This window comes from Lactuca serriola, chromosome 6, assembly GCF_051521515.1.
Source record: "Lactuca serriola cultivar US96UC23 chromosome 6, Lser_US96UC23_V15, whole genome shotgun sequence".
Lineage (NCBI taxonomy): Eukaryota > Viridiplantae > Streptophyta > Magnoliopsida > Asterales > Asteraceae > Lactuca > Lactuca serriola.
Window position 1 is genome coordinate 53354432 of NC_136413.1, and position 15781 is coordinate 53370212.

At 37.2% G+C, this 15781-nt stretch overlaps 3 protein-coding genes across 3 annotated transcripts; 1 reads left to right on the forward strand and 2 right to left on the reverse strand.

The window, feature by feature from the left end:
• Positions 1-3494: 3494 nt before the first annotated feature.
• On the reverse strand, positions 3495-6339 carry LOC145058382 (receptor-like protein EIX2). Its single transcript, XM_079006297.1, has one exon. The coding sequence runs from the start codon at positions 6269-6271 to the stop codon at positions 3614-3616; it is 2658 nt and encodes an 885-aa protein (XP_078862423.1). The 5' UTR covers positions 6272-6339; the 3' UTR covers positions 3495-3613.
• A 2556-nt stretch (positions 6340-8895) lies between these two features.
• Positions 8896-10791, reverse strand: PNSB2 (NDH-dependent cyclic electron flow 1). The gene is made up of 3 exons (XM_079006383.1): positions 10333-10791; positions 9321-9764; positions 8896-9240 (listed from the first exon to the last, which is right to left on the reverse strand). The coding sequence occupies exons 1-3, from the start codon at positions 10753-10755 to the stop codon at positions 9046-9048; spliced, it is 1062 nt and encodes a 353-aa protein (XP_078862509.1). The 5' UTR covers positions 10756-10791; the 3' UTR covers positions 8896-9045.
• A 1924-nt stretch (positions 10792-12715) lies between these two features.
• LOC145058847 (receptor-like protein EIX2) lies at positions 12716-15594 on the forward strand. The gene has a single exon (XM_079006723.1). It carries the CDS (start codon positions 12819-12821, stop codon positions 15480-15482), a length of 2664 nt encoding a protein of 887 aa, XP_078862849.1. The 5' UTR covers positions 12716-12818; the 3' UTR covers positions 15483-15594.
• Positions 15595-15781: the final 187 nt, after the last annotated feature.

Here is a 15781-nt window from a genome sequence, read left to right on the forward strand (position 1 = left end):
TCTAGGAGAGTATATCCGCAGAAAAGTTAGCTGATATCTATGTGCGTGAGATCGTGGCACGTCATGGAGTGCCGGTATCGGTAGTGTCAGACCGAGATGTCCGTTTTACATCCAGATTCTGGAAGCGGTTTCACGACGAGATGGGTACTCGTCTTCATTTCAGCACCGCTTTCCACCCTCAGACGGACGGGCAGAGCGAGAGGACGATTCAGAACCTCGAGGACATGCTCAAGGCATGTGTTCTAGACTTCGGTGGCAGTTGGGATACGTATCTTCCATTAGCGGAATTTTCGTATAACAACAGTTATCATGCGAGCATTGATCGACCTCCCTTTGAGATGCTTTATGGGAGGAAGTGTAGGACCCCGATTTGTTGGGGTGAGGTCGGTCAGCGAGTCGTTGGGAGCACAGAGGTGGTGCTCAAGACGACCGAGTTGATTCAGCAGGTCCGTAGTAGACTGCAGACTGCGTAGAGTCGGCAGAAGAGCTACGCCGACAGGAGGAGTTCAGATTTGGAGTTCCGGGTGGGCAATATGGTCCTCCTGAAGGTCTCACCCTGGAAGGGTGTCATCAGGTTTCGGAAGAGGAGCAAGCTGGGCCCCAGGTTCATTGGTCCCTTCAGGGTTTTGGCCCGCGTGGGTCGGGTTGCTTATCGGTTGGATCTTCCTGCAGAGCTTAGCCAGATCCACAACACTTTCCATGTGTCTCAGTTGAGGAAGTGTTTGGTGGATGAGTCAGCAGTTGTTCCCCTAGAGGATATTCAGGTTGATAGCAGCCTGAATTATATTGAGAGGTCGGTCGCGATTCTGGACCGAAAGACAAAGACCTTGAGGAGCAAGGCAATTCAGTTAGTGAAGGTGCAGTGGCAGCACCGGAAGGGGTCTGAGTGGACGTGGGAGGCTGAGGAGGAAATGAGGGAGCACTACCCGGAATTATTTGCAGATTCAGCCGCAGAAGACTTCGAGGACGAAGTCTGAGACAAGTGGAGGAGAATTGTAACGCCCCGTCTTTGGTATGATGCTTTCGTGGTTTTTATTTAGAAGTTTTATTGAGGGACTCGGCGAGTCTGTGGCCTGACTCGTCGAGTAGGGTCGAGTTTTCGTGCATGTGTTAGTTGGCGACTCGGCGAGTCCATATTCGGGACTCGACGAGTCTGCCTGCCTGGAAGAAACCCTAAATCCCCGGGTTGCTCACTATTTAAGCAATGCTTTGTGCCCCAAACCCGCCTCCTTCACCCTCAGAGAGCTGTGAGAAACCCTAATCCATCCCTTATCCATTTTAAGTGCTTTTGTGTGTGGATTTTGAAGGCTTGAAGAAGAAGAAGAAGAAAGGAGCAAGGAGAAGAGGTGTTGAGCAAAGATCCAAGGGCAAATCAGAGTTCATTGAGGTATTTCTCGGATTCCTTCTGTTTTATGCTTTAAATCTTCATTAGAACTCTTCTAGGGCTAGTTTGATGCATTTTCTAAGCCCTATAGTTGTATGGATGCCTTTATGGGACGAGATATCCCTAGATCTGTTCATTTAGGAGTTGTAGAGCCCGGATCTGTTGCCTTTTTGGAGATGCCTTGCATAAGAACCCTAGATCTACTCTTCTAAGTGCCTTTTTAGCCTATATCTCCTTTTTCATGTGTATGTACACGTAAAGTTGGAAACTTTACGTGGTGGATCAGCTTATTGGACTCAGATCTATCATTTGTATGCAATGGATTCAAGCATAATCGAGTTTAGAGTAGTTGCATGGATGTGACTCGGCGAGTCAAGTCGCGAGTCCCGTTTTTCCCCTTTCTGAGTGTTGTCGAGTGGAAGCCTGTGAGTAGTAGAGTGGACTCAGTGAGTTGGAGAGCAGACTCAGTAATGGAGGGACTCGACGAGTTGTTCATACAACTCGGCGAGTCCAAGGCAATCTTCTTAAGCTCAAGAACAGCTCGTCGAGTTGTTCATATGACTCGGCGAGTCGGATGCAGATTGTCTGAGTTCTTGGATCGAGAGAGAGTACTCGTCGAGTCGATGCCATACTCGACGAGTAGCCACGAGTGGGGTCGTGTAATGAGATTAGAGACTCGGCGAGTTGGCGGCCCAACTCGGCGAGTCAGGTCAACTGTGGGTTGACTTTGACCGGGAGAGTTGACTTTGACCAAGGGTAAAAGAGTCATTTTACCCCAGTGCAGTGTTTAGTATTTGATTGAGTGTGTTTTTGGACTTGTAGCCGGGGAGATACCGGAGCAGCAGCGGTTAGCTTCCAGAGCCATTTACATAGCAGCCAGTTCACGAGGTGAGTTTCCCTTCAGTAGGAACGGGTCTAAGGCCACAATGCCGGCCCGTTTAGCTAGCAGTCAGCTTCGGACCTCGGTTCGATGTAGTAGTTAGTATGTTTGATGCCTTCGTGGTTCAGACAGGATATGTGTTTATGCCAGTTGATATGTTTATGCTATGTTCAGTCAGCTTCGGACTTCGGTCCGATGTAGGGGACAGAGGTCCAGTCAGCTTCGGACTCCGGTCCGATGTAGGGGACGTAGGTCCCAGTCAGCTTCGGACTTCGGTCCGATGTCTCAGTCAGCTTCGGACTCGGTTCGATGTAGGGGACGAAGATCCCAGTCAGCTTCGGACTTCGGTCCGATGTTCCAGTCAGCTTCGGACTTCGGTCCGATGTAGGGGGCAAGGCCCAGTATGTGCTTTACATGTTATTGTGTGGTATGTGGTAGTTTGGGGGAGCTCACTAAGCTTCGTGCTTACAGTTTCAGTTTTGGTTTCAGGTACTTCTGCAAGCAAAGGGAAGAGCTCGGGATGATGGCATCGCACACACCACAGCTACAATTTTTATCCTGGGAGTTGATCAGCTATCTTAGATATGTTTTGATACAGTCATGACACCGTTTTCTCTTTTGTATTTTAGTATGGTTTTGAGATTTGCAACGCATGGTTTTATTATGATATACTCTGTTTTATGATTTTGGTTATATTAAAAATGAAATTTTCGGGTCGCATTTTTGGGTCGTTTCAACAACATTACAAAAACCTCAAACAAGGACCAAATTGCAAAAATTTGGAAAATGAGCTATAAGCAGGGACCAAACTATAAATTACTCATAATCTTATGATTCGTTTCTTCGAGTAGGTGTTAAGATAGATAATCCAGTTTCAGAGGTGTTTAACAGTCAATAGGTAGAGGTTTGGTCATGTGTTGTATTTATATGGAAGCCAAGCCAATATGGGATGTTATGTTAACAGAAACGTTAATTGAAACAACTTTGTTTCTGAACATTTGTCACTCGATTCGGTTGATGATGCGCACAGGCATGATAAAGACAATAGTGCATTTCATGAAGAAATGACTATATATTTATTTAATTATAGTTTTATTAAAATTCAAAAATATGTAAATATATAAATAATTAAATATTTCATCTTTTTCAAATACTTCAAAAATTGTTTCATCTTTTTTTGCACCTCTAATTTCCATCTGGGATGTCTTATCTTATACAACACAGGGAAAATGGCCAGCCATGGTGTTAGTGGCAAATTTATTGATATTGGGGACTTAAAACCCCTTGCCAAGTTACATTATATTACACAATGAAAAATAAGAAGTGAAAATATAAAACTTATATGAAAACTACTTTTGCAAATTCTGAATGAACACCACCACCTTTACATAAACCCAATCTTTTACATTATCATAAAACCGAAAAAAAGCATGTCTCTCTTGTTGATTTAAAAGCAAAACTGAACACGCTATCCAAAACCCAGTAACAAAACCAGTCCCCCCACCAATATAAAACCATCTCTCAACTTCATCTATGTCTTCCTCATCACCCTCACCTTTACCAATAAGAGGTGGTGCTTCTGGTTCTTCATCTCCAGGACATTTTTTGGTAAGAGGAGGTCCACATAGACGTGTGTTTCCATTGAATCTTGAAGGTGGAAAGGACTGGAGTTGAGTGCTAGATGGGATTCTCCCTGACAATTTATTAAATGAAACGTCTAGATAATTCAGTAAACTCATCTCAGACATGGTCGATGGTATCCTCCCTGTGAAACTGTTTCTAGATAAATCCAAAGTCAAAAGATTTTTCATCTCACCAATTTTCTGTGGAATCTCTCCAAATAGAGCGTTCTTTGACAAGTTCAAGACAATCAAGTCATAAAGATTGGTAATTTCATTTGGGATTCGTCCTGTTAGATTGTTGCTTGACAGGTCAATGCTCTTCAACTCTTTCAGAGTGCTAAATAATTCGCGTTCTTGTCCTTGCCACTGAATCATTGCATGGTCAACATATGTCTCTTGTTCATATGTTGTATAAAGCTGTACATCTTGTGAAAACCCTTGTTGAATCATGCCTGTAAGATTACTCAAACATGAGGGAATAGTTCCATGGAGATTGTTCATTGACATGTCTAGAATTTGAAGATTAGCTAACTGACATAACTCTAAAGGGATTGTTCCAGACATTTTGTTTGATTTTAAGATAAGAACATACAACTCTGAGAATCTTTCCCCAATCCAGAAAGGCACATTACCAGAAAACTTATTGGCCCCCAAATTCAACGACTTTAAGCTCGTGCAATTTTTTAAAGAAAAAGGCAATTCTCCAGAGAAGTTGTTCTTGTATAAATACAACATCTTGAGTTGTATCAAAGATCCAATAGATGGAGGAAGCCTTCCAAAGAGATGGTTGTGTCCGAGATTAAGAACTTGTAGTTCTTTGAAAAGCCACAAACAATCTGGGAGTTGTCCGGTTAATGAGTTATGAGAGAGGTCAAGAAATTCTAAGAACCCATCAACAATTTGGCATATAAAGGCGATCCCTCCAGAGAATTTGTTTCTGGAAAGGCTTAATGTTGATAAAGCGGAAGGAACATTTGGTATTGGACCATAGAATCTGTTGGAACTCAAATCAATCACTGAACTCTGGACAAAATTTGATGATAAATCTGGTACTTTCCCGCTAATATTGTTGGAAGAGAGATTCAGATGTTGTAATTGAGTAGGCCACATGTCCCAAAACTCCAGAGGAACTGTGTCTGAAATTCCAGTATTGGATAGATCAAGAAAGGTAAGATTCTTGAATGTCAGAATCCATTTGGGGAAGCGAGACCCTAGCAGCTTGCAAGAGGTCAGATCAATATACTTTACATAAGAAAGGTTTGATAAGTGATATGTGGAAGGAACTCTAAGATTATTAAAAGACAAGTCAAGAGTTTCAAGCCTAGGTAGTTCCCACAGTTTCTCACTTATACTTCCATTTAAATGATTATTAGATAGGACCAAAGATGTTATGGATGAAAAGTTTTGGATCTCACTGGACAATGACCCTGTAAATTGGTTTCTTGGAGCATACAACATTTTTAATGAAAGTGATGCGCATCCAGACAAGTTGTTGAGAAAATCAGGAAATTCAACCACTAACGAGTTGTTATCGAGACTCAAAGCTTCCAAACTACAGAGATTACCAAGATATTTGGGTATCCCATCTAACATGTTCCTAGAGAGATCAAGAACACGAAGCTTATTGCTTGTTAATGGGAACAACCAACGATACATGGATGAGGTGAGATTGTTGTTTACAAGATAAATGGATTCAATAGATGAAGAAGAGTTGAGAAATGAAGAAGAATATGGATACATAACCTGTGAGAGCTCACATCTATCTAAACTTAAATATGAGAGTTTCCGGAGACTAAGAATTACATCTACCCAATGATTTTGTTTGGCCAGGGAAATCCCATCCATATCAAGTTCCTCCAAATGATTGAGTTGAAATAACCACTCTAGATTTTCAACTCTAAATCCTCCCTTGGATCCAAGGTAAAGCACCCGCAAATTGGTGAGGTTTCCAAACTCCTGAGGAATGGCTCCATAAAGAGAGTTATAGCGAAGGTCAAGGTACCTTAATCGAGTTAAAGAACCAATGAAGGTGGGAATGATTCCATGAAAAGAATTTCCAAAAAGATCAAGATGATTCAAGTAGGTTAAGTTAAGCAATGAATGGCTTATCTCACCTATAAGACTATACAAGCCAATATGAAGCCCTGTGACATGACCTGTTTGGTTGTTGCATGTGATTCCACTCCATTTACTGCAGTCATGTTGGTCAACTCTCCATGTAGAGAGATGACCATTGGGGTCTTGAAGGGGAGCTTTGAAAAGAAGGAGAGCATCTCTCTCATTATCCAAACACTTGTTCATCTTATCTCCTACCAATTGGCTGGCAGTTGTTGTCACAAGGAGTAGCAAGAGCAGTGGGGGAACTATAAAAACACATGGATTCATAATGTAAATGCAAATCTTGTTGATTATTGGATTGTATTGATCATGGGTTTATGTAGTCTCTACTGTGAAGAAGAATGGTTCTTCAAATAAGTGGCTTGCTTGTGTGGAGTATACAATACTTAATTTCCGGAAATTGAAACCAAACTAGAAGACAAACTAAATAAGACACTCAAAAGACTTACAAGTCTTGGAAATTTGTAGTTATTATTGATGTCTTTTTCTCATCTTGTGATATTTTACAATTTATATTTAATATATACATCTTTTCCCATCTTGTGATGTTTTTGGTCCTCTATTTGTTAGATATAAATCCCAAATGAAAAGCTAATGCAATCATTTACAAAATCTACCCTTGAATAAAGTGAAACCATATTATTTGGGACTATGAAATGAACTATTCTCATTTAGATTAACTAAATCGCAAACTTACATGAATAAAGCAAGTTTCTCTCACATAAATGGCATCTCAGAAGTTCCAAAAGAGCCTCAATTACACCACCTTCTGCCATGGTTTGGGATCATCACTTTCGAAGACTAAAAGAGCCTTCATTACACTGATTACATTGGTTTCTGAGTTTGAATGTAGCAGCAAAGGAACCAAAACTACAATGGGTATTTCAAGATAAAACTCTGAACTGAACTGAAGAGTACTAGATAAAGTAGCAGCAGATTCCCACAAAGTATTTGTAAGAAAGGAATCAGATGGCAGTGGTATGACTCTTGATAGTTCACTTACACCATCTTCTTTTTCAATCTCATTAAGCTAAGTGAGTGAAATGCTAACAAGACGTGTTAAAGCTCTTTGTTGCATAATAGGAATCCTAGAAGCAAGAACTCTCATTAATGGACCAATCACCGGTTGTATCATGGAAACCTTCTGGTTATGTTCTTCTATAAGAATATATAAGATAAAAGCTCGTATAATGTTCTTTAAATTGATGTAGAACTAGAATATAGTAATAGAATGAGTGGTTCAATGGTAGTGAGGTATCAAGATGTAATTAATCCCAAGCATATATTAACTTGCGGTTCTAAAAAAACGTCAAAGAACACCAAAATCAATTTCCTTTTTTTTTTCTCTCCCTTTCTTTTCTCTTTATATTTTCCTTCCTCTTCTTTTCTTTCTTTTACTAACACTCGGGAACCAGAGGTAAGGGTGACGTGTACGTGAGAAAAGGTAAAATCATAGCCGAGTGTGAGCCTAAGTTTGCAACCACCGATTTAACTTCACTCGGGTTTAATTTCTCATCAACCTTAATAGCCAAGCCCATTTTCCGATTCAAATTATGTGGGCCCAAAACTCTAATTTCGACCGACTCTCTTTTTAATCCTATTTTGCAATGACCCGGAAATGCGACGAAGCCGCTATCTGAATGAGGCTTAGGTTGCATCATAGATTTTAAGGATCTGAATTGACGACAAATCAAACCCTTCATTTCTTCATAGTCGTGTATGAACCACCTCTGATGCTCCCATTCGTATAAAAATTAAAATAAGTTTTTTATTAAATAAATGTAAGCTCGATTAGGCTCGCAAGCCTATTCGAGCTTAGTAACATGTGCTCAAAATCATTTAATAAACAAGCCTAACATTAAGTTGGAGTTTGGCTCAAGCTTGCTTAAAATCAGTCCGTGTCAAGTTTTTAATGAGCCGATACCGAGTAGTTTGATTCGTTTGCACCCCTAAACTTTTCTTTAGACTTCGCTTCTTAACTTCTTCTGAAGCTCTACTTAATGGTTGTGCTTATGTCCTCATTTGCAGTCTCACCCCCGAAGCTCCATTGAAGCAACTCTAAGCAAACATCACCAAACTGCTTCGCCCTTAGGGTTCGCTCTGCGGCCTAAGCTTTGCACAAGCAACTTCGCTCTCGTAGGATTCTGCTATGTGAATTGCTCCAAGATAATTTGAGCGGGACGCCATATTTGGCGTCCATAGCAGCAATGAGCTCAAAAAGAAGACCATACTCCACAACTCAAACATAATCAACTTACAAAACGAATTCAATAACATAAAACAAACCAAAAACCTATAATATTGATTGAAAATACTCAAAATGACACTAAAATGGACAACGATAAGCCTAATGATTTGTTAGTGATTCGAGAGCCTAGCTTTCCCAAGATTATCAGATTTCCACATGATGGATTTCTCTCCTCCCATCTACGACTCTACCCTCCTATAAGTTCTCTTCCAACAAACTAACGTAAATTAAGTACCTAAATTATCCCTCCACTAACACGGTACTTTTTATTTAGCCGAGTTTCCCGTATTACCCCTTCTTATAAAACATGACTTAGGTGGATGCATAGCACAAAGCAACTTCTTTTAGATATATATTTAGGGGGTATTTGGCTTAGCTTTTCACACCCAAAAGTCCTTTTTGGGAAAGAAAAAAAAAACAAAAAATGTTTGGCAAAACTAGTTTTAAAAGCTACTTTTGAAGTTTTTACATAAGGAAAATGAACTTTTTGGAAAAGTCAGGAAATTCTGACTTTTTGTAACTTTTCCAGAAAGAACTTTTGGGGTTTGAAAAGCTAAGCCAAACACCCCCTTAGAATCAATCTTTTAGAAAGTGCATCCAAAACAAATAACTTATTTCAAAATTTAATCAATCTTTTAGAAAGTGCATCCAAAACAAATAACTTATTTCAAAATTTTGTATGTATGATACACTTGATACATCTACATAAACAAAAGCAAAGTAAGGACTGTAACATATATATTTTTAATTTTTTGTAGAATAAATATAGTTATATATATTATATAATTACAAATTACAAATTATCATGTTCGATAACTTGTGCCCCTCTCCACTCTTCCCCCGGTTCAATGGTGATTGGAGCCAACATAGTTGCAGGTCCTGTACAAATAAAATATTCCTCTCCATATTTCTCAGACAATGATCCGGGACTCGACACGTAGATTTCTTCAAACCCCATTCTTACCACCCTGAAGAACAATTCTCTTCCCTAAAAATACAAGTAACCATTTATATCATTTTTAAAATTCATAAAAAATTCAATTTACTCTAAAATAAATCAAAGATTACCTGATCAATGGTCTCGTATTTTGATGGAGGAGTGTTGTAGAACTCTTTTAATCTCTCCTCAAGTGGAGCACCATAAACTCTACTAACTTTATGTTTCAAAATTGTGAGTGGCAAATCTTGCACGCTCCAAATTCCTCCTTTCTTCTCAGGTTCCCATCCGAGGGAAAACCAAGCTGGATCTTCTGGTTTTACTGCTTCGGATGGAGAGAGAATCTCAAACTGAGAAGTTAAAGGAGGTTGCGTGCAATATTTGCAACCTTGGAGGCCTTGAATGGCAGTTCCTCCTCTTTTTTTAGACTTTAGATGGCTAAGTATAGCGGTTTTTAGGTCAACTGGTTTTCGACCATTATTTTTTATTATAACTGCGGTTGCCATGCTTAGGGCGTAGAGGGAGATGACATAGGTTATGTCAAGAGTTCCACTTGTGGTACAACTCAATTCGACCTATAAAAATGAAAGTGAAACTGATAAATACGTTATTTTGGTTCGTTAAAAAAAATATCAATCATGTAATTATATGTGTAGTTTTTTATGAAATTCATCATTTTTTTAAAAACTTTGGTTACATTAATTGACATAATTGATCGTTGTAGACAATTTAAGGTATGTTTGGCAAAAATATCAGATAGAAACTGAAGCTTTTATTTATATAGAAATATTTGAAGAAAATTGTAAGCTTTTGAAATATCTAAAATTATTTCAAACATAAAATTAAATTTAACCACTAGATGTTGTAAAAGAGAGAAGAAAAAAAAAACATAAAAGTTAAATAGGAGTCTTGGTCTCTTGACTCTTGGACCATAAATTATAGTAGCATTATCCACCTATATATACTTCATTTAACAAATAACTAAATAATCTTATTTTTCATAAATATTATCGTTCAAAAATAAAAAGTATTTAAATTATGATTTAAGGTGTTAAATGCGTAACATTATCCAGAAGACCATAATTTACGTTTTAAAAATTTAAAACACAATAAAATGGTGATGGAACGAAAGAGGAACAATACCTGAAGAGCATCAATGGAGTCGGAATCAGCATCCTTAACGATCCATTCCGATAAATCAACACCTTTAGATTTCGAATTATCATCAGCGTAATTAATCACCAAACCGATTCCGCCTTTTGCAGCAGAAGTGGTATATAAAACCTCTTCGAATCCATCATTATCTTTCCAGTTTACTTTAGGCTTGTAAGAAGTGACATGAGCATTGTTCAATTGAAGCTTCAACGAACTGCCATTTCTGACTGTAAGTTCTGCGATCTGATTTCCGTCGAACTCTGAGAATTTGATGCCTTTGCGGCCGAATTTCTGATCAAGCGTCTCTGTAAAGGTGGTAACGGAAGGGGTGGTTATGGTGGAAGCGGTTGATTTTGGAATGAGTATGGTTGGTTTGGGAAGAGAGAGAGATAGAAGAGAAGCTGCAGCCATTTGAATTAAGACGATAAAGTGAATCCTATTTTTGCTTCTATTCCTCTTTGTTGGTATCTTCTTGCTAATTTTCTTTTTGTACCCTTCAAGTATTGAAATTCAACAAACTACAAGTCTATAGCCATAAAGAGTAAAGTCATGTTAGAAGTCAAGCAATGGATTTTTGGACCTTTTTTTATATAGATTATTTATACATGAATAACTCGAATCAAGATAACAAGTTGTAACAAAACATTCTTTATGTTTTTGATGTTTAATTTATGATAATGAAATGTTCCTGTAAATAAACAAATAGTTAAAAACTGAATTCGATCTTTAATCAATCTGAAATTTTGTTTAAAAAAAATGTTTGATTAGTCTAACATCTAGTTTTTTTTTTTTTTGAAACGGCAAATCTAACCTACTCTTTAACTACACCTTAAATCCACCTATGTTCACGACGGGACTTGAACCCTCAACCTCAAGGAGGGTCTAATATCTAGTTAATCTCCATGGGCAAACATTTACTATGATTTAACATTATTGTCACCTTATTGCTCTATTAATTTGACATTTAATAAAATAGCATTTCTAAAACGATTAACCTGTTCCAATAACTTTTTAATTAATTTAAAATATTAATCCACATCTATCTAAAATGTTCTATAAAACATTCTCATTTAGTTAGACACATCATATTTTAATGCGAAATATTTTAAATAAATATTATCACTAGATATTAAAATATAAACGTTTCCTAAATGAAAAACTATAATAGAAATAATTAATTAGTTAAAATAAAAAATATATATATATTTAAAGTAAAATAAAAATTAAAGGGTTAAAATGAAATATGATTAAAGAAACAAGATTAGATGTGTAAAACACTCCACTCAATATATATTGAGTGGTCAATAAAATAAACAAAAAAATTATACCCTCCAATGATAGTAAGTAGTGATAAGTGATAAATGGTCAACTGAACGGTAAAAAGTTATAGAACAAGCTTTCATCGGAGATGTTCTTATATAAAACCTAAATTGCAATAAGTATAAAACTGGAACTAATATAAAGTTACACCCAAACAAAGTATAAACCAATTAAAATTTTACATTATCTAAAATTATGTTAAAATTTGTCCTAAATTGAAATAGAATCAGTCATAAATTAGTTATTATTTAATATAATACTTTTTATTCCTAGTTAACTAAAATTTAAAAATAATAGTATATACGTATATAATATGAACGTTGAATTCAAAAAAAAAAATCTTACAGTTGAGAGAGAGAGAGAGAGAGAGAGAGAGAGAGGATGGGCGCGGTGAAATACCCAACTCAACCTTGGCACAGTGTGCGGTTTGAGTACTCCTTGCAGCCTAAGCGATTTTGTAGAGCTACTCTATTTTTCAAAGTACAATGCCCTAACAAGAGCATTTAACTTGTAATGTCGCATAAAATTTTAATATTTTCCATGTTTTATCTTTTCTTGTCTTAAAACATACATAAATACTTCAAACGTATTTTATTTATATAATCAGGTAATAAAAAATAGCATACACTAGGTCAGGAAATAAAAAAATTGCCAAAGTTGGATGCTATTATTGGAGTAACAAAGTTGGATTGCAAAATGAACCAAAAACAGCAACTTCAATGCTTCTAAGAGTATCAGAAGAAATAATCAAATAAAATGCCTCAAGAGACCACATGGGAAAGAAGAGTATTTCTGGCATAAAATTAGAACCACCACCCCTGTATGCTACAGCTGAATCGATTAAGAGCTTCACAGTAACTCATTCTTTCCAGATAATAATAATAATAATAATAATAATAATAAATATAAATTGCAAAATATCACAAGATGGGAAAGAGACATCTATAATAAATACAAATTGCCAAGACTTGGTAAGTCTTTTGAGTGTCTTATTTAGTTTGTCTTATAGTTTGGTTTCAATTTCCTGGAAATTAAGTATCGTATACTCCACACAAGTAAGCAACTTATTTGAAGAACCATTCTTCTTCACAGTAGATACTACATAAACCCATGATCAATACAATCCAATAATCAACAAGATTTGCATTTACATTATGAATCCATGTGTTTTTATAGTTCCCCCACTTCTCTTGCTACTCCTTGTGACTACAACTACCAGCCAATTGGGAGGAGATGATATGATGCAGTGTTTAGATAATGAGAGAGATGCTCTCCTTCTTTTCAAAGCTCCCCTTCAAGACCCCAATGGTCATCTCTCTACATGGAGAGTTGACCAACATGACTGCTGTAAATGGAGTGGAGTCACATGCAACAACCAAACAGGTCATGTCACATGGCTTCATATTGACTCCTATGGTCTTGTAGGTGAGATAAGCCATTCGTTGCTTAACTTAACCTACTTGAATCATCTTGATCTTTCCAGAAATTCTTTTCATGGAACCATTCCCACCTTCATTGGTTCCTTGAGAGAATTAATATTTCTTGACCTTTCCTATAACTCTCTTTATGGAACCATTCCTCCAGAGTTTGGAAACCTCACCAACTTGCAACGCCTTTATCTTGGATCCAAGGGAGGATTTAGAGTTGAAAATCTAGAGTGGTTGTTTCAACTCAATCATTTGGAGGAACTTGATATGGATGGGATTTCCCTGGCCAAACAAAATCATTGGGTAGATGTAATTCTTAGTCTCAGGAAACTCTCATCTGTAAGTTTAGATGGATGTGAGCTCTCACAGGTTATGTATCCATATTCTTCTTCATTTCTCAACTCTTCTTCATCTATTGAATCCCTTTTTCTTGGAAACAACAATCTCACCTCATCCATGTATCGTTGGTTGTTCCCATTAACAAGCAATAAGCTTCGTTTTCTTGATCTCTCTAGCAACAGGTTAGATGTGATGCCCAAAAATCTTGGTATTAATCTCTGTAGTTTGGAAATTTTGAGTCTCGACAACAACTCTTTAGTGGTTGAATTTCCTGATTTTCTCAACAACTTGTCTGGATGCGCATCACTTTCATTAAAAATGTTGTATGCTCCAAGAAACCAATTTACAGGGTCATTGTCCAGTGAGATCCAAAACTTTTCATCCATAACATCTTTGGACCTATCTGATAATCATTTAAATGGAAGTATAAGTGAGAAACTGTGGGAACTACCTAGGCTTGAAACTCTTGACGTGTCTTTTAATAATCTTAGAGTTCCTTCCACATATCACTTGTCAAACCTTTCTTATGTAAAGTATATTGATCTGAGCTCTTGTAAGCTGCTAGGGCCTCACTTCCCCATGTGGATTCAGACACTAAAAAATCTTACATTTCTTGATCTTTCCAATACTGGAATTTCAGACACAGTTCCTCTGGAGTTTTGGGACATGGGGCCTTCTCAATTACAACATCTGAATCTCTCTTCCAACAATATTAGCGGGAAAGTACCAGATTTATCATCAAATTTTGCCCAGAGTTCAGTGATTGATTTGAGTTCCAACAGATTCTATGGTCCAATACCAAATCTTCCTTCCACTTTATCAACATTAAACCTTTCCAGAAACAAATTCTCTGGAGGGATCGCCTTTATATGCCAAATTGTTGATGGGTTCTTAGAATTTCTTGACCTCTCTCATAACTCATTAACCGGACAACTCCCAGATTGTTTGTGGCTTTTCAAAGAACTACAAGTTCTTAATCTCGGTCACAACCATCTCTTTGGAAGGTTTCCTCCATCTATTGGATCTTTGATACAACTCAAGATGTTGTATTTATACAAGAACAACTTCTCTGGAGAATTGCCTTTTTCTTTAAAAAATTGCACGAGTTTAAAGTCATTGAATTTAGGGGCCAATAAGTTTTTTGGTAATGTGCCTGTCTGGATTGGGGAAAGATTCTCAGAGTTGTATGTTCTTATCTTAAAATCAAACAAAATCTCTGGAACAATCCCTTTAGAGTTATGTCAGTTAGCTAATCTTCAAATTCTAGACATGTCAAGGAACAATCTCCATGGAACTATTCCCTCATGTTTGAGTAATCTTACAGGCATGGTTCAACAAGGAATTTCACAAGATGTACAACTTTATACAAGATATGAACAAGAGACATATGCTGACCATGCAATGATTCAGTGGCAAGGACAAGAACGCGAATTATTTAGCACTCTGAAACAGTTGAAGAGCATTGACCTGTCAAGCAACAATCTAACAGGACGAATCCCAAATGAAATTACCAATCTTTATGACTTGATTGTCTTGAACTTGTCAAAGAACGCTCTATTTGGAGAGATTCCACAGAAAATTGGTGAGATGAAAAATCTTTTGACTTTGGATTTATCTAGAAACAGTTTTTCTGGGAGGATACCATCAAGCATGTCTGAGATGAGTTTACTGAATGACCTAGACGTGTCATTTAATAACTTGTCAGGGAGAATCCCGATTAGCACTCAATTCCAGACCTTTCCACCTTCAAGATTCAATGGAAACACGCGTCTATGTGGACCTCCTCTTACCGAAAAATGTTCTGGAGACAAAGAACCAGAAGCACCACGTCTTATTGGTAAAAGTGAGGGTGATGGGGAAGACACAGATGATGAACTCATGGGATGGTTTTATATTGGTGGGGGGACTGGTTTTGCTACTGGATTTTGGATAGCGTGTTCGGTTTTGCTTTTAAATCAACGAGGGAGACATGCTTTTTTTCGGTTTTATGATAATGTAAAAGATTGGGTTTATGTAAAGGTGGTGGTGTTCATTCAGAATTTGCAAAAGTAGTTTGTCATATAAGTTTTATATTTTCACTTCTTATTTTTCATTGTGTAATGTAATGTAACATGGAAAGGGGTTTTAAGTCCCTAGTATCAATAAATTTGCCACTAACACCATGGGTGGCCTTTTTCACTGTGTTGTATAAGATAAGACATCCCAGATGGAAATTAGAGGTGCACAAAAAAGATGAAACAATTTTTGAAGTATTTGAGAAAGATGAAATATTTAATTATTAATTAGTTATATATTTAAATATTTTTGAATTTTAACAAAAGTATAATTAAATAAAGGTATAGTCATTTCTT

Excerpts from the sequence above, each read along its gene's own strand:
- LOC145058382 (XM_079006297.1), bottom strand. The coding sequence starts at position 6,271 with ATGAATCCATGTGTTTTTATAGTTCCCCCACTGCTCTTGCTACTCCTT.
- PNSB2 (XM_079006383.1), bottom strand. The coding sequence starts at position 10,755 with ATGGCTGCAGCTTCTCTTCTATCTCTCTCTCTTCCCAAACCAACCATA. Across the intron at positions 9,765-10,332 it reads ACTCCATTGATGCTCTTCAG|GTCGAATTGAGTTGTACCAC; the intron begins GTATTGTTCCTC and ends TCATTTTTATAG. Across the intron at positions 9,241-9,320 it reads AATACGAGACCATTGATCAG|GGAAGAGAATTGTTCTTCAG; the intron begins GTAATCTTTGAT and ends TTGTATTTTTAG.
- LOC145058847 (XM_079006723.1), top strand. The coding sequence starts at position 12,819 with ATGAATCCATGTGTTTTTATAGTTCCCCCACTTCTCTTGCTACTCCTT.